The sequence below is a fragment of the Mustela lutreola genome, chromosome 5 (genome assembly GCF_030435805.1).
Source record: "Mustela lutreola isolate mMusLut2 chromosome 5, mMusLut2.pri, whole genome shotgun sequence".
Classification (NCBI taxonomy): Eukaryota; Metazoa; Chordata; class Mammalia; order Carnivora; family Mustelidae; genus Mustela; species Mustela lutreola.
The window spans coordinates 86,905,395-86,923,980 of NC_081294.1; the positions used below are offsets into that span (position 1 = coordinate 86,905,395).

General features: G+C 35.2%; 1 protein-coding gene across 2 annotated transcripts in view; it reads right to left on the reverse strand.

Annotated features, from left to right (window-relative positions):
* Positions 1-830: 830 nt before the first annotated feature.
* The window catches only part of MIER3 (MIER family member 3), a 32,335-nt gene continuing 14,579 nt past the window's right edge, over positions 831-18,586 (reverse strand). The window contains exons 5-13 of one of the 2 annotated variants that reach the window (XM_059175030.1): positions 17,797-17,917; positions 16,740-16,825; positions 16,468-16,540; positions 14,822-14,973; positions 12,381-12,462; positions 10,891-10,985; positions 5,153-5,280; positions 4,927-5,069; positions 831-4,822 (exon numbers count right to left, since the gene is read on the reverse strand). In XM_059175030.1, the coding sequence (XP_059031013.1) occupies positions 4,365-4,822; positions 4,927-5,069; positions 5,153-5,280; positions 10,891-10,985; positions 12,381-12,462; positions 14,822-14,973; positions 16,468-16,540; positions 16,740-16,825; positions 17,797-17,917 (1,338 nt within the window). In that variant the 3' untranslated portion in view covers positions 831-4,364. The remainder of the gene's footprint in view (positions 4,823-4,926; positions 5,070-5,152; positions 5,281-10,890; positions 10,986-12,380; positions 12,463-14,821; positions 14,974-16,467; positions 16,541-16,739; positions 16,826-17,796; positions 17,918-18,586) is intronic. The other variant, XM_059175028.1, reaches the window with a different exon arrangement.

The following is an 18,586-nucleotide window of genomic DNA, read 5'->3' on the forward strand; positions in this document are numbered from 1 at the left end:
TGTGCTTTCATTTTATCCTCTTCATGTCCTTGTACAAAATTTGAACCTTGTGTGCAATCTGATCACTGTATATTAAGAATGGACTAGATTCTGTCTCCCTTTTCCTCTGACCCCCCCAACTCTCTAATAAATCTTTAAAAAAAGAATGGACTACATAAAGCTCCACTCAGAGCAAATGAAATATGAGGACAAACTTGTGAAATTAGACTAAGACGAGATCATCGGCTTGAAAAGATGAAGGTTTAAAATATTTCTAGGGGCTCCTGGGTGGCTCAGTGGATTAAGGCCTCTGCCTTCGGCTCGGGTCGTGATCCCGGGGTCCTGGGATTGAGTCCCACATCGGGCTCTCTGCCCGGTAGGGAGCCTGCTTTCCCCTCTCTCTCTGCCTGCCTCTCTGCATACTTGTGGTCTCCGTCAAATAAATTAAAAAATGTTAAAAAAATATATATATTTCTAGAGTCTACTAAACTATAAAGACGAGTTTACCATAAATATATTGTCAAGTACTAACATCCGATCAAATTTCAGATACCATGTCTTCCTAAAAGACAAAGTTACCTAGAAGAGTGTTTGAAACACAAGACATTCAGTAAATATCTCCTGAATTAAAAGTGTAATAAGCCTCACTCTGGGACGGCTGGTTTAGCATAAATGAAAATCTGTTATAGAGGATTTAAAGAAAACTTATTTTATATACTAACTTTGTCACATACTTATTTACAACAGCAAAATCCCAGCTGAAAAGTGGTTAAGTTTCCACCCATGTGTTATAGCTTAAGATTTATTAAATAAGTATCTAATTGCAGCAAATACTCACACGAACCAAGAAAAAAAAAAAGATTTCCAGATTTTTATTTCTGGAACTGTACACCAGGTATTAAAGTACAACAAATACAAAATAATGCTCAAAAAAATCAGTGTTTATGTACAAATATTAAAATCAATGCAACAATAGCAACTTCCTCTTGAACATCTGTTACTAAAACTTGTTGTGATTGTCACTAATTAATCTCATACTCACAGGGTACTTATTTCAAACTGGGACAATTGGAATCACTGGTCATCTAAGAGGAATTTTAATATCTACCTAACAATAAAACTAATAGTTTCCTCCTTTTAGTGAAAAAATTAAGAACTTTTTAAAAAACATAGTAATGTCAATATTTTTATAAATTATTTCAATTTCCATTTGTAGACAATGTGCTTTGAAACTCTGGGCAAACAATCTCCTTGGTGGTCAGGTTTATTCATTAGTTTACATTCAAAGTTGAAATATTCACTAGAGACTTTGGTTAAATTAAATAGTATCACTATGCTCTATTAGATCTGAAGTTCTCAAATATTTATGACCCTCAATTTTAAAAATTAAAAAGGAAACAATTGCACAATTCTTTGACCTAATTGTACACACTTCAGTATTGTTTAAACAGTATTCTACATCCTTCAAGTAAATTCAGCAGTTGACCATGACAAGAGGAAAACTAAACACTTAAAAAGCTAGCATGGAAAAGATGAAGTACAACTAACAAAAGTAAAGTATTGCTATAATCACAGCACCAGTTACACTTCTAAATGAATCCAGGTCCTCTTCAAATTCCCTGTACATAAAAGATACATCAGCCAACAATGCAACAGCTCACCATGGATTTTTGGTTTGTTCTTAAGAAAATAATGTGGCAAAAAAAGAATTTATCACAGTTTGTTATAAGAATTGTGCTTAACACTTGATAATAAAGGCATTATTGTTTCTTCATAAAATCGCAAATCAGTAATTTTCATGCTCTCAAACGCAATTCTTCTAATAAACGGTAACAAATTCTCTGTTAAAATGCTTAACTGGAGGGGGGAAAAACCAGTAAACCCAGCGTTCAAAAGAAAATTCAATAAATAGCTATTTTACATGGATAAAGTCATAGTGGTACAATTTATGAATGTCACATCAAGCATGCACAAAAATGGTATTATACATGGCGGAAGCAGTCAGAAAATATTGAATTAGATCTAAAAAGATATGAAGAATTTACATATATATATACAAAAATCTTGCAAATTATTGCCTCATTTTAACAAGGAATTAAAAGTAAACATTACCAGCTAGTTAGCACTCTCTAAGAGGCTAAAATCAGATTGACACTTAAAAATCTATTAAACTAGCTGGAATTTATTTTTCTCTCATATCATTTACTGGATTTTGGTCAAAAATCTTTATTTAAATAACTAAAGTGTCCATTCAACTTGCTGATAATCAAAACTTTAGATAAGAAACACTGTTTCCATCTTATATCAAGATCCCAGCAATGCATAGATAAACTGAGTATGTTACTGCATCAGCTACTGAGAATGGGCATGTTCATTTAAGTGCAACTGGTATTAGCATTCAGTCATCTTTGTGTAAATTACTTTATACAAACCAGCCACTGTAAACCCAGAGTAAAAATCAAAGTTAAAACAATGGAAGATTATGGCCAGTATCTTACTAAATTATAAAAGGTATACTGATTTTTAACAGAAGAAATAAGGTTCAAAGTTTAGCACAACACCACAGCAATAAGAAGCTGATAACTTGGATAAAAATATCTGAAAGCAACACAGAGCCCAGGCTACCCATTATTTACTGTGTGCACACAGGAATGCTAGACTTTAGATGTATAAATTAGATACTGATTTTAAGTTATTAATTTAACTACTTTTGTCCACTGTGCTAAACTAAATTTTATAGTAAATATGCTACTGCGTAAACACTTCAAAGCAATCTTCATTAAAATGCTGCAAAGAAAAATAAGAATACACATCATCCAAAACTAAGGATGTCATTGCAGTTCACAGTTTGTATAATAAATACCCTCCCTTTCCATCACTACTAAGGTCACTACAACCTATCTACTCCTCAGCACAACCTTGAAGCGACTTACTCTTACAAATATGAGCAATGCAGCCAAACATTTCAGGTTTTTGCAAAGCAAGACAACTAGTAGAATTTGGAAATTAAGACGGTACGCAAAAAAAAAAAAAAAAGCAAAATTCTGTCTTAACTGAACTATAAAAGCGAGGCTTACTACACCCTAATACTGTATTACATACACATTGTTTGAATTCACCTTTTAACTTAGAGATGCGTATCTATAGAGCAAAAATGGCCAAAGTTTAGGACAATGGCTTCTCATTCACAATGTCTGCAATAAAAATAAAAGTCTGAGATGCATCTGAACGTCTATCACTTCTGAAACTTAAAGTGGTAAAGTACCATGCTATTGCAGATAGAAACTCACATTTTTCTCACCAACTGTCCAAGCTGAACAAAAAAGTTTAAATATACTTCAAGGTTCTACTGCATTAAGTGTAAAATCTAGAAGTCCCTCCAAAATATTAACACTTTGAACTGCAGTGCTACAAACAACTTAAGAAGTGTCCTAAAACGTAAACCACTGCGTGGCAACATCCTAGACTTTGTAGACTGTGTCCTGCAAGTCAGTTGCCTCAGGATAAACTAATTATCAATGACCAGTATGATTTTTCAATTATAATCTTGACAATGGTGGACAAAACCCCATCTGAATACCACATCTTTAAATGCCAAATTTTTAGCCAATAAATAAGGTACACAGTACGCTTCCCACAGTAAAATGACTGATTCTGTGTAAGGTAGCCCTGGTCTAGAATTTTGAAACAGGATCCAAGCAAGCGTCTTCATAATTTGCACGCAGTTCCTCGTGCTGGCTTCCATAAAGATGGACTTGCTGTATTGTAAACTGAAGTGCTCTAGTTGAATAACATGAGAGAAGTTTCCATTTTTAAAAAATCCTTGCATGTTTGTGCAGTTTAAAGAAACCTACCCCTGCTTTTATTTAATTAAGAAAATAAAACCAAAAAATGCTACATTGAGCAGGGATTGGGATCGGTACCTGTAAACATTGTTATTCCACTGCATCCATTATGGCAAAAGGAATTTACACGAAAAGAAGCCACTCCATTCAGTTCAGAACATCTGTGCTGGTTTTGAGCTGGTGGCCTCTGTCTACAGGTTTTGAAACTGGGAGTGAGGGCAGTGGGGAACTGAAAAGAATAGAAAAAGAAGGGAGTGGAGAAGAGGTACTGGGGGATGAGGAAGAGATAAGCAGAGCTTAAAGCTGCACCACAGAGTTCAATCTTAGTTCCCAACTCTGCTGATCATAGTTCATTTCCACATTTATGGATTGAAAAATGAAAATACTCTTGATAAATCAAGATATAGTTCTATACATACTGACATCACTGATGTCATACTGAAAAAGGTTCAAACTTCCAGTGAAAGACTAAGCAAACCTGATCCTTTCCTCAAGTTTACTGGTACTGCACACCCACTGTTTCTGGGCGCCTCACTCCTGTCACTCAGAGTGAAGGGCGGCATGCTGATGCAGAGCATGGGCACTGATGAAACCATTGGTCTCACTGGCAGACAGACTGCCAAAGTCAGCCACAGAGACGGCCATTTTGGCACTGGTGATGTGATGTGTGTGATTTTCAAAGTCCACACCCAAATTATTTACAGAAACCTCATTCATAAAGGATTCAGGAACAGCAATGCCCATTTTCAATCTCTTTGCTGGTCTTTCTGACTCTTCACTGCACATGTTCATGGGGTTTAGCTCCGAGTGATAAAATCCAGTCTCAAATAAATTAAAACAATCACTTTCCCCATTGCTTGGCAGGGTGAGTAACTCCTCCGTTACGACAGGCACATGATTGACTTGTCCACGGGGTGTGTTGCCCAGTGGAGGAAAGCTATCATCCAAACAATTCACATCCGTGGGGTTGCAGACCGTTGCCACACTGTTGGTCAGGGCTAAAAAGAAATGGAAAATGGTGTAAGTAAGTCGTCCCATGTCCTGAAACGAAGATGACCCAATTTTGCGCTAAGTTAATGAACACAAAAAGATGCCATTTTACCTGTCAAGTCACTGGCAGTGAAAGAGTTGAGAATGTTCAGTTGTTGATCAGGAAGAGGCTCAGGTCGATTAGAAGTTAAGGCTGAAGAATTTACTGTCGAACCCAGAGCTTCTGTTTCATCTACCAAACGATCCATATAGTCCCTGAAAAACATAGCCCAGTAACTTCAAGACTGCCTATCACAGTTAAAAACAGAAGTCTCTCAAATCAACCCCATAGTACTTACGTAACTCCAGGGTGATGGTTATATCGCTTCTTTCCAAATCTTGTCTGTTGAGCGAAGTAATCATAACGTTCAGATTTCTTCCACATATAGTAGAATGCTACACATTCAGCAACTGTTCTAGTTCTCACCTAACAAAAAAAAAGTTAAAATTTTTAAATATAAACCAAGAGACCCAACCCATTTTTCAGTAACATCTTTTTTTTTTTTTTTTAAAGATTTTATTTATTTGACAGAGAGATATTACATGTAGGCAGAGAGGCAGGCAGAGAGAGAGAGAGAGGAGGAAGCAGGCTCCCTGCTGAGCAGAGAGCTTGATATGGGACTCGATCCCAGAACTCTGGGATCATGACCTGAGCTGAAGGCAGCGGCTTAACCCACTGAGCCACCCAGGCGCCCAGTAACATCTTTTTTAAATAGTTTATTTATTTATTTGACATAGAAAGAGAGCACGCAGCTGCGCAAGCAAGGGGAGAACAGAGGTAGCAGGAGAAGCAGACTCCCCATTGAGCAGAGAGCCCAACTCGGGCTTGATTCCCAGGACCCTGGGATCATGACCCAAATCAACCAGACGCCCCACCATGTTGGGTTTTTCTTGTTTGTTTGTTTTTTTACAACACTGTAACTTCAATCTATGGGTCTTACTTTCTATACTCCCTATTATAAATTCTGAACATTTTACTAGTAAAATGTTGTTACATTTAAACTATTGAATAATAAGGATACATTCAAAAGCTCAAAGTTCGTTATTTAAATCAGAATGTATTCATTTATAAGATAAATGTGTATCCAGGAATGATCTTACATGTTTCCTAAAAATCTTAAAACAATGGCAACCTTTACTTTTTCCACACTGAACTCTCACTATGATTCTGACTGAAGCCAACAGTCCTTCCTAACCCTGAGGGGTCCATGAATGATATTCACTGGCATCCATTAAATTCCAAAATAATATGCAGCTGTACTTTTCTGGGGAGAAGAGGTGCAGTATCATCAGATTATCAAAGGGTTCCATAATGCAAAAGAGACACAGAACCCTTAGGAAAGGAAGTAGCACTCAACTGCATCTGTGACTTAAGATGATCTGCTAGCTAACGGCAGGTATTTTCCTTCAACATGGGTTTGGTTCATAGCTCCAACAGAGTTTGGTAAAAATAACAACAACAACAATAAAAAAAATAAGAGCCTTGCCAACTTGGCCCCACATTCAGACTGGGGCTGGTCAAACTATATACAGCTACAGGTATGAGTTCAGGCATACAGACAACATTCTGTATCCTTATCTAATAAGCACTTTCTCTATTACTTAATCAGCATCAAATGAAGAAGTTTCAGAGTCTCTATCCTGATTAATGAGCATGATATAATAAGTTCATAACATAAGGAACAAGCTTTTTAAGTGAAGAAATAAAGTACATATTTCAATAAACATCACTCACTTTAAGTTTCTGTGGTGAACATAGGCTTTCTGGGGAGAGAGACCTTTCCTGTCTTACTCACTAATGTATCTCTAGCAATTAAAATGCCTGGTAAATGGCAGAACTTAATTATTTATGGAATGAATGGACAGATTTCACTAGTCATTGAAAAACTTGTGTTTTATTTTGACTTAAACAACCAAGACTTCTTGAAAAAAATTTTTTTAAGATTTTATTTATTTATTTGACAGAGATCACAAGCAGGCAGAGAGGCAGGCAGAGAGAGAGGAGGAAGCAGGCTCCCTGCTGAGCAGAGAGCCGGTTGTGGGACTTGATCCCTGGACCCTGGGATCATGACCTGAGCCAAAGGCAGAGGCTTAACCCACTGAGCCACCTAGGCGCCCCCTTGAAAAAGTTTTATCTACTCAGTAAATTAAGTACTTCATCTCGTCTTTAAGAAAACATTAGGTTTTCATACATACAAAAAGGCTCTCAGCTACTCAACATCTTACTAGAAGGTCTAGCAAATGCAGTAAGACAAGAAAAAAATAAAGGGTTAACGAGCTGAGAAGGAAGAATTAAAACTGTCTCTGTTCACAGATGACATAACTGTTTACATAGAAAATTCCAAAGAATCAGCAAAACACTCATGGAATAAATGATTGTAGCTAGGATGCAGGATATAAGATTAATATCTAAAAATCAACTCCTTGCCGATATACCAACAATAAACCACCAATATGTGAAATTTTAAAATACAATAGCATTTACATTAGCACCCCAAAAATGAAATAGTTTAGGTATATATCTAACAAACTGCATGCAAGATATTATGTGAGGAAAACTATAAAACCATGATTAAAGAAATCAGAGATCTAAATAAATGGAAAGATATTCCACATCCATGGGTAGGAAGACTCATGATTGTTAAGATGTCAGTTCTTCCCAACTTGACCTATAAATTCTGGACAATCCCAACCCAAACCCCAGCAAGTTACTGGGGAAATATACAAACTAACACTAAAGTTTATGTGGGAAGGCAAACAACAACAACAACAACAAACAAACCAGAGTGGCCAACACAATATTGAAAGAGGAAAACAAAGTTGGGGAATGACACTACCCAACTTCAAGACTTACTACTATAAAGTTACAGTAATCAAGACAGTGTGCTACTGGGGAGGGGGAGGGGGAATACAAATTAACACAAGAGAATGGAGAGCCCAGAAACAGACCCAAAGAAATGCAGTCAACTAACTTTAACAAAGAGTTAAGGTGATGCAATGAAGGATAGTCTTCTAAGCAAATGGTATTAGAACAACTGGACATCCACATGTAAAAACAAAACAAAACAACCTTAAAGAAAGAAAGATAAGAAAGAAACTAGACACAGATCTTAACAATTTTCACAAAAATAAACTAAAAATGGAATACAGACATAAATGTGAAACACTAAACTATAAAGCTCCTAGAAGATAACATAAAAGCTAGATGACCTTCGGGATAACAATGACTTTTTAGATGTAATACTAAAAGCACGATCTACAAAAGAAAATCTGATTAGTTGAAATTCACTAAAATTAAAACCTTCTACTTTGCAAAAGACACTGTTAGGAGAATGAAAAGACAGCCATATACAGGGAAAAAATAATTGCAAAACACATATGTGATAAAGGACTCTTATCCAGGGGCGCTCAGTGGGTTAAAGCCTCGGCCTTCGGCTCAGGTCATGATCTCAGGGTCCTGGGATCGAGCTCCACATCGGGCTCTCTGCTTGGCAGAAGCCTGCTTCCCCCTCTCTCTGCCTGCCTCTCTGCCTACTTATGATCCTCTCTCTGTGTGTCAAATAAATAAATAAAATCTTTAAAAAAAAAAAAAGGACTATTATCCAAAATATCAAAAAAGAGCACTTAAAACTTTACAATAAGGCAACAAACCACTCAATTAAAAAAGTGGGCTAAAGGCCTTAATGGACACCTCACAAAGAAGAGACACAGATGGCAGATAAGCAAATGAAAAGATACTCCACATCTTATGTCATCAGAGAAATGCAAATGAAAACAAGACACATTACACACCCATTATAATGGCCAATATCTAAAACCCTGACAACATCAAATGCTGGAAGGATGTGGAGCAAGAGGAACTCTCAGTGCTGGTGGGAATACAAAATGGTAAAGCCACTTTAGCAGACATTTTAAAGATTTTCTATGTTTCTAACCAAACATAATCTTACCATGGAATCCAGCAATCCCACTTACTAGCATTTAGCTGAAGGAGTTGAAAACTCAAGTAACATGCAAAAACCTTCACACCAGATGTTTATAGCAGCATATAACTATCAAAACTTGAATGGGACCATGATGCGCCCCAAGGTGAATGGATAAACTGGTATATCCAGACAATGGAATAAAAAGAAATGTGATAAAAAGAAATGCACTATCAAGTCATGACAAGACATAAAGAAACCCTTAAATGCATACTACTAAATCAAAGAAGCCAATCTGAAAAGGCTACATACTATATGATTCCAACCATATGACACTCTGAAATGGCAAAAGTATAGAGAGAGTAAAAAGCCAGATGCTGGGGTAGGAGTGGAGGAAGGAAGAGAGGAATAGATTGGAATTGGTTGTAGTACAAGGGATTTTAGGACAGTGAAACCATTCTGTATGATACCATAATGGTGGATGGATATCAATATATACTTAATGGCACAAGTCATTACATACCTATCAGAACCATATAACACAAAAAGTGAATCAGTATGTAAACCATGGACTTCAGTTAATAATAATGTACCAATATTGGTTCGTTAATTGTAACAAATGTATCACACTAATGTAAGATATTAATAATAGTGGAAGCTATGTTTGTAGGGATAAAAGGACATATGGGAATTCTGTGTACTTTCTGATCAATTTTTCTATAAACCAAAAACTTCTCTAAAAAATAAAGTCTATTATAATGAAAAGAAAAAGGAATAAAATATTGACCTACCCACCCACTTCAAATCTTATGTTCCTTTATGATGTAGAGTGATAATAACAAATAAACCATACTTTAATGAAAGTTAATTATTCCAGACTACTGGGATATACACATGCACACACACTTTTAAAAAAATTGACTTTATTTTTTAGAGCAGTTTTAGGTTCACAGCTGACATGAGCAGAAAGTACAGAGTTACCATAACCATCTTCTACTCCCAAACACACAGAGCTTCCTCCACTATCAATTTCCCACCACAGTGGTACATGTTACAATGACTCTACACCAGCACATCTTTATTACCCGAAGTCCATCATTTACATTAGGGTTCACTCAGGTACTAAACATTATATAGTTACTGACAAATATATAGTGAAATATATCCACCATTAGAGTATCATACAAAATAGTTCCACTATCCTAAAAATCCTCTATACTGTGTCTATTCATCACTCCCTCTATGATAAATCTTGTAACCACTGATTTCTGTCTCCCCAGTTTTGCCTTTTCCAGAATGTCATATAGTTGAAATCATACTGTAATATAGCCTTTACAGATTGGATTCTTTGACTTAATAATATGCATTTAAAGGTTCCCCCAAGGTTTTTTTGTGTCTTGATAGCTCATTCCTTTTAGAATTGAATAATATGCCATTGTCTAGATGTGTCACAATGTATTTATCCATCCACCTCAAAGGACATCTTACTTGTCTCCAAGTTCTGACCATTATGATTAAATGTGCTATTAACATTTTGTGTGGATATAAGTTTTCAACTCTTTTGTGTAAATACTAATGAGTGTAACTGCTGGATCTTATGGTAAGAATATGGTTAGCTTTGTAAGAAACCGCTAAACTGTCTCTTTGGAAGGGGCCATACTATTTTGCATTCCTATCAGCAATGAATGAGAGTTCCTGTTGCTCCACATCCTTGCCAGCATTGGATGTTATTAAAATATTTATAGTTGGTTTTAGTTAACCAATGATTCCTCTTTCAGCAACTACGGCTCTGGCTGCTAAAGAGAAACATTTTTGAGGCCACAAACTTCTTAAGAGCTTAGAAAGAAATCAAAGTCAAGGCAAACAGAAGAGTTAGACTCCGTAGAAAATATAGTCAATCCATTCTCTGTGAGTAGAGTGTAACAACTATGTATGTCAAAAGATAGGTGAGTCCTCTTTCAACCACCCCACGTGAAAGCCAATCCCAGTCATGCGTAGAGCAACATAAGAAATGCTAATGACAGGAAAGCATTAACAAACCCAAGTGACTTAAAACTTACAGGTTTTTATTCATTGTCTATACTAACCGATCTATACTAATTTGCCTAACTTACCTTATTCTTCTGTATAAGATGAAAATCTTTTCCAAAAAGCATGAGTGCATGTTCAAAGCTCCGGCATTCTTCTTCCGTCCATGCGGTCATTCCTTCTAAAGAGATTTAGAGAGAAACTTTAATGGCTTCAGAGCTCTTTTACATGAATTGCTAATTTACACTTTCAGTATGTTTCCCCTATAAAATGCCATTAACTAACTATCCCTCTCTCTCTCAATCTCTCTCTCACATGTACACATACACACAGTTCTGTATGCAGAAGATATCAGGATTATCAAAAGTATGCACAATACAAATCTTATTTAAAAATCAACAACACCAAAATATAAACAATGGGTTCTTTTTCTCTACATGGGAGGATAAGAATATAATGTTTTTCTATCATTTATGCTGTTTTTTTAATTTTTTTAAACAATGAGCATTTTTTCAAATTAAAAAAAGTTATCGCCTTTATTGGGGAAAAAAAGCGCCTTATTTTGGGTATTATATCAAAACGATAGTGCTTTTAATTAAAGACCATAAGTAACCAATACATATTTATTTAAAGTCAGTTTGCAGAGTGCTTCACTCTGGAAACCCAATGGGAATATGAAACAGCCCATGCTCTCAAAGACTAAATCCCATTCAACTGCTCAGAAGATGCTAATATGAGTGACCTCAAATCTGTTTGGGGCAGAGGAAATTTGAAGTTCTTCACTTGAAGACACTGGGGACCAGGTCCTCCCTAAGAGCAGCCCACCATAAAGATAAAACATAGTTTCAATTAAAGAAAAAAAACAGTATCTAGTTTTTGAGATTAGGAAAGCTTAAAAATAATTTTATCAAAAAACCAACTTCTACAAGAAAACATTTCTATAGACTATCTCAACCTACAAGTTTAAATGTACTGTTTTCAGCTTTTCTATTCTTCCAAATCATTTATATAATATTACTGAGTATTATTTCACTCTGTATCTTCTTAATGAAAACTATGGTGCATGCAATTATTTACATAGTGACAAAACTACTGAAATTAAAGGTAATCTTTTTCCCTGACACACACAAAACAAAGCCTAAGTACTATAAAAATTTTATTACATGATTACTAAAAATACCTTCTTCATAATAAATTCTATGGAATATATTATAATACTTTTTTTAGTCTTTAATCTCCTGTTTGGTTTAAAAAAACAACTTTTCTTTTCAATGAAATCATAAAATCATTCTTTTTAATTACTTTGGGTATACTGTCATCTCTGGGGTCTGCTTTGTTCTGTAACTATTTCTTCAAGAAAGTGGAGGTGACAGGGGGTAACTAATTTGTATTTGAACAATCTCTCGTACGTCTAAAAACAGAGGGCAAGAAAAGGAAAAAATTATTGGCTATGAAGATGAACAGAGATCTTACAAAAGTGTTATAGGACTGCTCCATCCTTTACAATACTTTGCTTATTCTAATCCCCAAATGAGCATCCCCTATCACTTCTCTCTCTTGATCCCAAGTGCCTTACCTTGAGATGCCTTTCCATTGCAGCAGTACCTTTCAATTGCTTCCTTTATATTATGGTTACATTTGAGAAGTTCATATAATGCCTACAAGAGAAAGAAAAAAAAAAACCTATCCAATAAAAACTACCAGAAATTCACACTTAAGAGCATTAAAACAAATAGAAACAAAAAAAGGGGTCGGGGGGAGACTAGTAAAAGTCCTAACAAATACTGTCTGAAATGCTATCTAAATGCAAGACATTTAGGGATATCTTTGCCCAAACATTTAGTCTACTTAACTATCCTGGTGATGGACTCTCGTATCCCAAAAGTTTGTTCATTTTCACTCTACCTCTCAGAAGTCACCTGCCAGTATCATTTTTTATTTATTTATTTTTAATTGCCAGGCCATCTGAGCTGGGCAATTTCCCTATGTTAGATGATTCTTTTCTAGTTCAGAAAAATTAGAATTATGGTCTTATTTCTTGACATCACCTACTCCCTGCCTTTTAGAGCGTTAATAAGAGGGAACAGGAGCAGTCCTAGAAGAGAAGTATGGGTACTTGAGTACTAGGGTTTATAATGGTCTCATGGTCTACTATGAAGGGTGTCATTTTTCTTAAAATTAGAATTTCTCATTAAATCTGTTTGGAATTACAAATAAACGAAATAGCAGCAGACAGAACTTAAATGAAAGTTAAATAATAATCCACCTTCCCAAGTAATTTCCAAGAAAGGCAAAGAGGGCTCAATATGAGTAAATCTATTAATACATCAATAGGTTAATATTCAGAACATAATCATTAAAAAACAATCCAGGTGCTAAAAAAGCATCTGATAAATCAGTATCCATTTCTAATTTTATAAAAGACAAAAACCATTTTAAGTAGATGGTTACTACCTTAGTATAATAAAGACAGCTTCCATCAAACCAAGAACTGGTTATTATTCTTAATGTAAAAACCTTAGATATATGAGTTTCCATCAAAAGAAGACCTCAAATTACTATCACTACCAAAAGTCTCTGAGAAGAGCATTATGGCTAATGCAGTAAGACAGTTAACAGGAATAAGAGATCTAATAAATGGTTAAGGAAGGAACCAATATATAATTCAATAATGACTTTAAGACCAGAAAGCCTGATAAAAACTGAAAATTAATTTTACTTGAGAAAAAATACATTCTGAAAAAATTGATTATTTCTCTATATTAACAATATATAATTATAATAGAGTTCCTATTAACAAAAGTATTAAATACACATAAATATTTAAGATATTGTCAAATTAAGTTAATTAGATCTACATGATACACAAACACAAACGTTTGAGTGATTAAAAAAAGGTAAAATTAATGGAGAGTCGGACCATGTTCTTGAACTGGAAGGTTTAGTGTTTTAAAGGTATTAATTCTTCCAAAATTAAATTATAGTTTAATAGACTATCAATACAAAAACCTGGGGGGGGTTTCTTTTTGACAGCTGCAAAGCTACTCCGAAATTCAGCTACAACGACTTCTGTATGTTACTTGGAAATTCAAGTCTGAGTCCAAATCTCTCTGGATATTCATTTCAGTTACGATTATTGAGGCTAAAGATACAGAGTGAAAAGTATACAAGAGGGGCAAAATGATGTCAGATGGCAATACCAGGGGCATTCAAAAAAAAAAAAGAAGACCCTTACTAGGCAAGGGTCTAATTTTTCCGAACTAGAAAAGAATCATCTAACATAGGGAAATTGCCCAGTCCCATTCCACATATAATCAAGAGTATCCTGCAACTATAGGTACACACACAGTGCCTAAAAAATGCTCCTAGAGCATATTTATACAATCTTAATAGGTAATACTTTTCAACACTTCCTGAACAGAATTCAAGAATAATCTAAAAAATACCTTTATTATAAAATCTAAGGTCCAACCATAGAGAATGTTTAAATAAGTTATATTATAGCTACTTATAAATAAGTTATATTATAGCTATATACAGTCATCAGGAAGAGATACTAAAGAATTCTCAAAGGCAAGGAAAATAAGTGATTCAAATTAAGATATGCACATACACACAGAAGAAAGGACCAGAAGAAAAAATGTGAAACAGTATGGAGTGGTTATCACTAGGTCGTGGGACTTTTCCTTAACCAGCGTTTTCCAAGTTTTAAAAATCTATAGCGAAAGAGATATCCAGTTCACATGTAAGAAATACTTGAATCATATATAAGAAAGTCAAGAAGGTGGCATAGTCGGTCAAGCATTTGACTCCTGATTTCAGCTCAGGTCATCTTAGGCTTATAAAGATCGAGCCCCGCATCCGCTCCGGGCTGGGCAAGGAGCCTGCTTAAAATTCTCTGACCTCCACCCCTGTCCCCCTTCTTTTAAAAAAAAAAAAAAAGAAAGAAAGAAAGAAAAAGAAAAGAAAACCAAGAGAGATTAATTAGCTGCTGTTTCAACAGAAGTGGAAGTATACCTGTTCATTGTCCCTTGGGTGCGTTCCTGCAGATATCCTATCCATTATTTTTTCATTTCCAGTTCTTAATGAGGTCTCAACAAGATACTCCTTAACTTTGCTCTCCAAAACCACACCAGGACGCCAAAGTAACTGGTCTTCATTTTCATACACTAACAAAGAAAATTCCATTAACACATTAAAAATAGTAAACATACTCCTAGATGTATATTAATTGTCCTTCCTCTTCTTTGATAGGCTACACACTACACACAACTAACTCTGAGGCAGCAATTTGATTGTCTCACAAGATGACTCTTTAATTGGTAAAGGTATAAAAAAAATTTTTTTAACTTTATTGAGGGCTGAGTGTTTCAATGCTTAGAGCAAGTAGCTTTCTCGCTGATAGGATTCACTATCCAATGAGAAGGCATTCTATGCCTAGTGAAATCTAATGTAAAACGCAGAGGGTGTTTTATATTCTCCTAATGAGGGGGAAAAAATAACCTGTATAAATTCTGTAATAGCTTCACTAGAGTTTTTCTTGAACTCTATGCCTTTATAGATAGTGGCTGAGCATGTTCTTGACTTCAAGGGTGTGTGTCATTTGGGCGGGGGGATGGAAAGGCTGGGCCATCTCAAGATCAACTACTGTTTTTGCTTCCCTGAGACAACAGCATTTTGAGAGCAATTTAGAAAAATATTGTTGCTGAAGCTGCCAATGCTAACAACCTTAGGGTAGCCCATCTTCCCTTCCTTTAAATGGAGGATAACCTAACAGAGCAAAGGGAAAAAGAAAAACTAAGGAAGAGTTGTGTCGCTGTGCTGCTCTGGCCCCATGATGTCACAGGGACAAACTGACTCCTTAGGGAAAGTCAAATGTGCACGGTCAAATCTCCAGGCTTCCCAAGTTCAGCTAGGGAAATGTATCTGTATTTTTATTTTCTGCCATATTTTCAGAACCAATTATAACTGGGATCTACCAAAAATGTGAAGAAAAACCAATTACACTTAAGTAGGGGTGTACAAAAAAAGAAACAGAATTGTTCTATCACCTTCGCTTTCAGGGCTCGTACAGAAGAATTTCTTCTAGAGTCTTTATTCATCAAGAGTTTTCTTTGCAAGAGCATTTTATCTCTAATGTGCTCATTATCTCAGGTTATGAGATTCTACCCACTTCTACTAGAATGGGATGTAGGTCAAACAGATGTACCTGCAGAGGCATTCCATGACTTTACCTGGTGCCTTAGCATACCCGTAGGGCTAAGAAGCACTGTATAAAGACAGAAGTGGTTCTCTAAATCTGTTAATTTTGATATATTATTCCTGAGTCAGGCCTAAACTTTCACTGACTCCAAATCTATCTTTACACTGCCAAGGCTGAGGGCACCTCGGTTGCTCAGTTGGTTAAGCATCTGCCTTTGGCTCCGGTCATGATCCTGGGATTGAGCCCCACAATGGCCTCCCGTCTCAGTGGGGAGTCTGCTTCTCCCTCTCCCTCTGCAGTTCCCCCTACTTGCACATTCTCTCTTTCTCTAATAAATAAATAAAATCTTCCCCTAAAAATGATGTATACTCCCTAGGTTGATATATAAACAAATAAACAAACATATTAAGGGATAGTTTGGCCTACCAAATAGTATCAAAAGCAAAACCAAGAATCTTACCTTTCTCATCACCATCATACTCTCCAAGGTAAGGGGGAATCTCTGCCTGATACTGTAAACCAATCATTATTTCCTACAAGAAAATTCAGAAGTAAAAACAACTTATAAAAATACACTGAAAAACCAGTTCCAACTCATTAATGAGTTACTACAAGTTGAAAGAACTTTCATCTCACAACAGCAAAATTATCTTAAGTTACTTCAGAAATGTTTTTAAAAGCTACTTTAGTCCAAACTATCCACTAAGTTATTATGATGGTAACTCAACTTACTTTCCTCAAATCTTCAGGTGAGTTACCGCTGTCTGTTTCAACATCTTCAACTTCTGATTCCTTATCTCCATCACATGTAGTATTTGCTAAAAAAAAAAAAAAAAAAAAAAAAAAAAAAATCAAATTTTAAAAAGGGTTTTACTGCTTGTTTTTGCAGCACATGTCCCTGGCACATGGTATTTTATAAAAAATCTGTTGAATGAATGAGATCAGCACAAATATACTCAACTTATTTTACTATTTACATTTTAACACTAGTCAAAACAAGACACTGAAAATACTAAGAAAGTGTATAGTATCCTTAAGATTTTTTTGGTCTACTATCAAAGAGTTTCTGAAGGCAAAGGAAAACCACTATGTTCACCTTTTAAAAAAAACAGAAAGCAGTAGAGTTCTTTTATGCTAACCCAGAATGGGAAACAAAGAGGTGCATATTAAGTATATCAAAAATGTTTTTGCACACATACACCTGTATGTGTATTTGCATTTATTTGTTAAGTGAATAGTTCTTCTATGATCAAAATACCTAAAAAAATAAGCAAGACTATAGGTAAGAAATTATTTCACTTCAAAGTCGTTTTAAATATTACTGATATACATTAAGGGGTAACACCAAGAACTAAAAAGAAGAAAAAAGAACTAAATCACTAAAAAGATAAAAAATACTTATTGAGCATCTGATGGTTTTCAAAACCAGGAGAGTAAAGGGCCTTCTAAAACAAGTCAAGAAATGTCCATAAAATTTCATGGTTGAAGAACTAAGATTGGTTACCATAGCAACAGATGAATCTTGGGAAAGAAAATAGACAGCTTTGCAAAACTAACCAAATGTTTTAAGTTTTAAAACAACATGTTAGTTCAACTTTACCCCAATAAAAAGTTACAATCGTATTTGGATTGTAACAGAATTATATTTCCATTAAGTAAAACACTTAGAATATTTTGACGAACTCTTTTGTTGTTTTGTTTTATGTCTGACAAACTAGTGAATGCCATAAAACATACTTGAGCCAGAGCATAGGTGCTACTATTAATCAGTAACGACTGAGTTTCTTACATCGTAAAGGCCTAGGGAAGAAATCGGAAGTTTCATGGGAAGTCACAGATGGTGTCAGGTCATCGGCAGAAGACTGAGTTTCCTCATCATCACCTGACAATAGGTCTTTTGCTATTTCCTCCTATAGGAATAAGAATGCAGTGCTGGAGTTAGAAATTACTACATCTCATAAAAAAAATTTTTTCATTTAAAAAAAGAGTAATACTTCATCAACTTCATATTATTTATAAACACTATGTATTATGATACAATTAAAAACTTGTTGAAAGCCCCTTAGTTTTGAGAAAAGTAAGTATGAAATGCTCCTATAATTTACTTCATGTATATAAATACTTAATAACACTTGGTACTTAACTATGTATAATATTTATTAACAGATTAAATCTGCCTAACTCACAGAGGAGCAGAAAGCTTATCTGAACCTGCAGGCTAATTTTTAGTGAATTTACAACAAAAATAATTTTTTTTTTTTTAAGATGTTATTTATTGATAGAGAGAGACACAACAAGAGAGGGATGGCAGGAAGCCTGATGCAGGGCTCGATCCCAGGACTCCAGGATCATGACCTGCGCCAAAGGCAGACACTTAATGACTGAGCCACCCAGGCACCCCAAAAATCATCTTATTTCTATGTGAGTAAAAATTAAACTCACTTTCTACCAATATAAATAAACAAAACCAAAAAATTCTCCAAACTCTTATTCTCCAATAATTAAAAAAAAAAAATCTAACCAATGAAAAACTCCTGACTAGTGATATAATTTTAAAAGAAACAGGTTTGAATTAACTT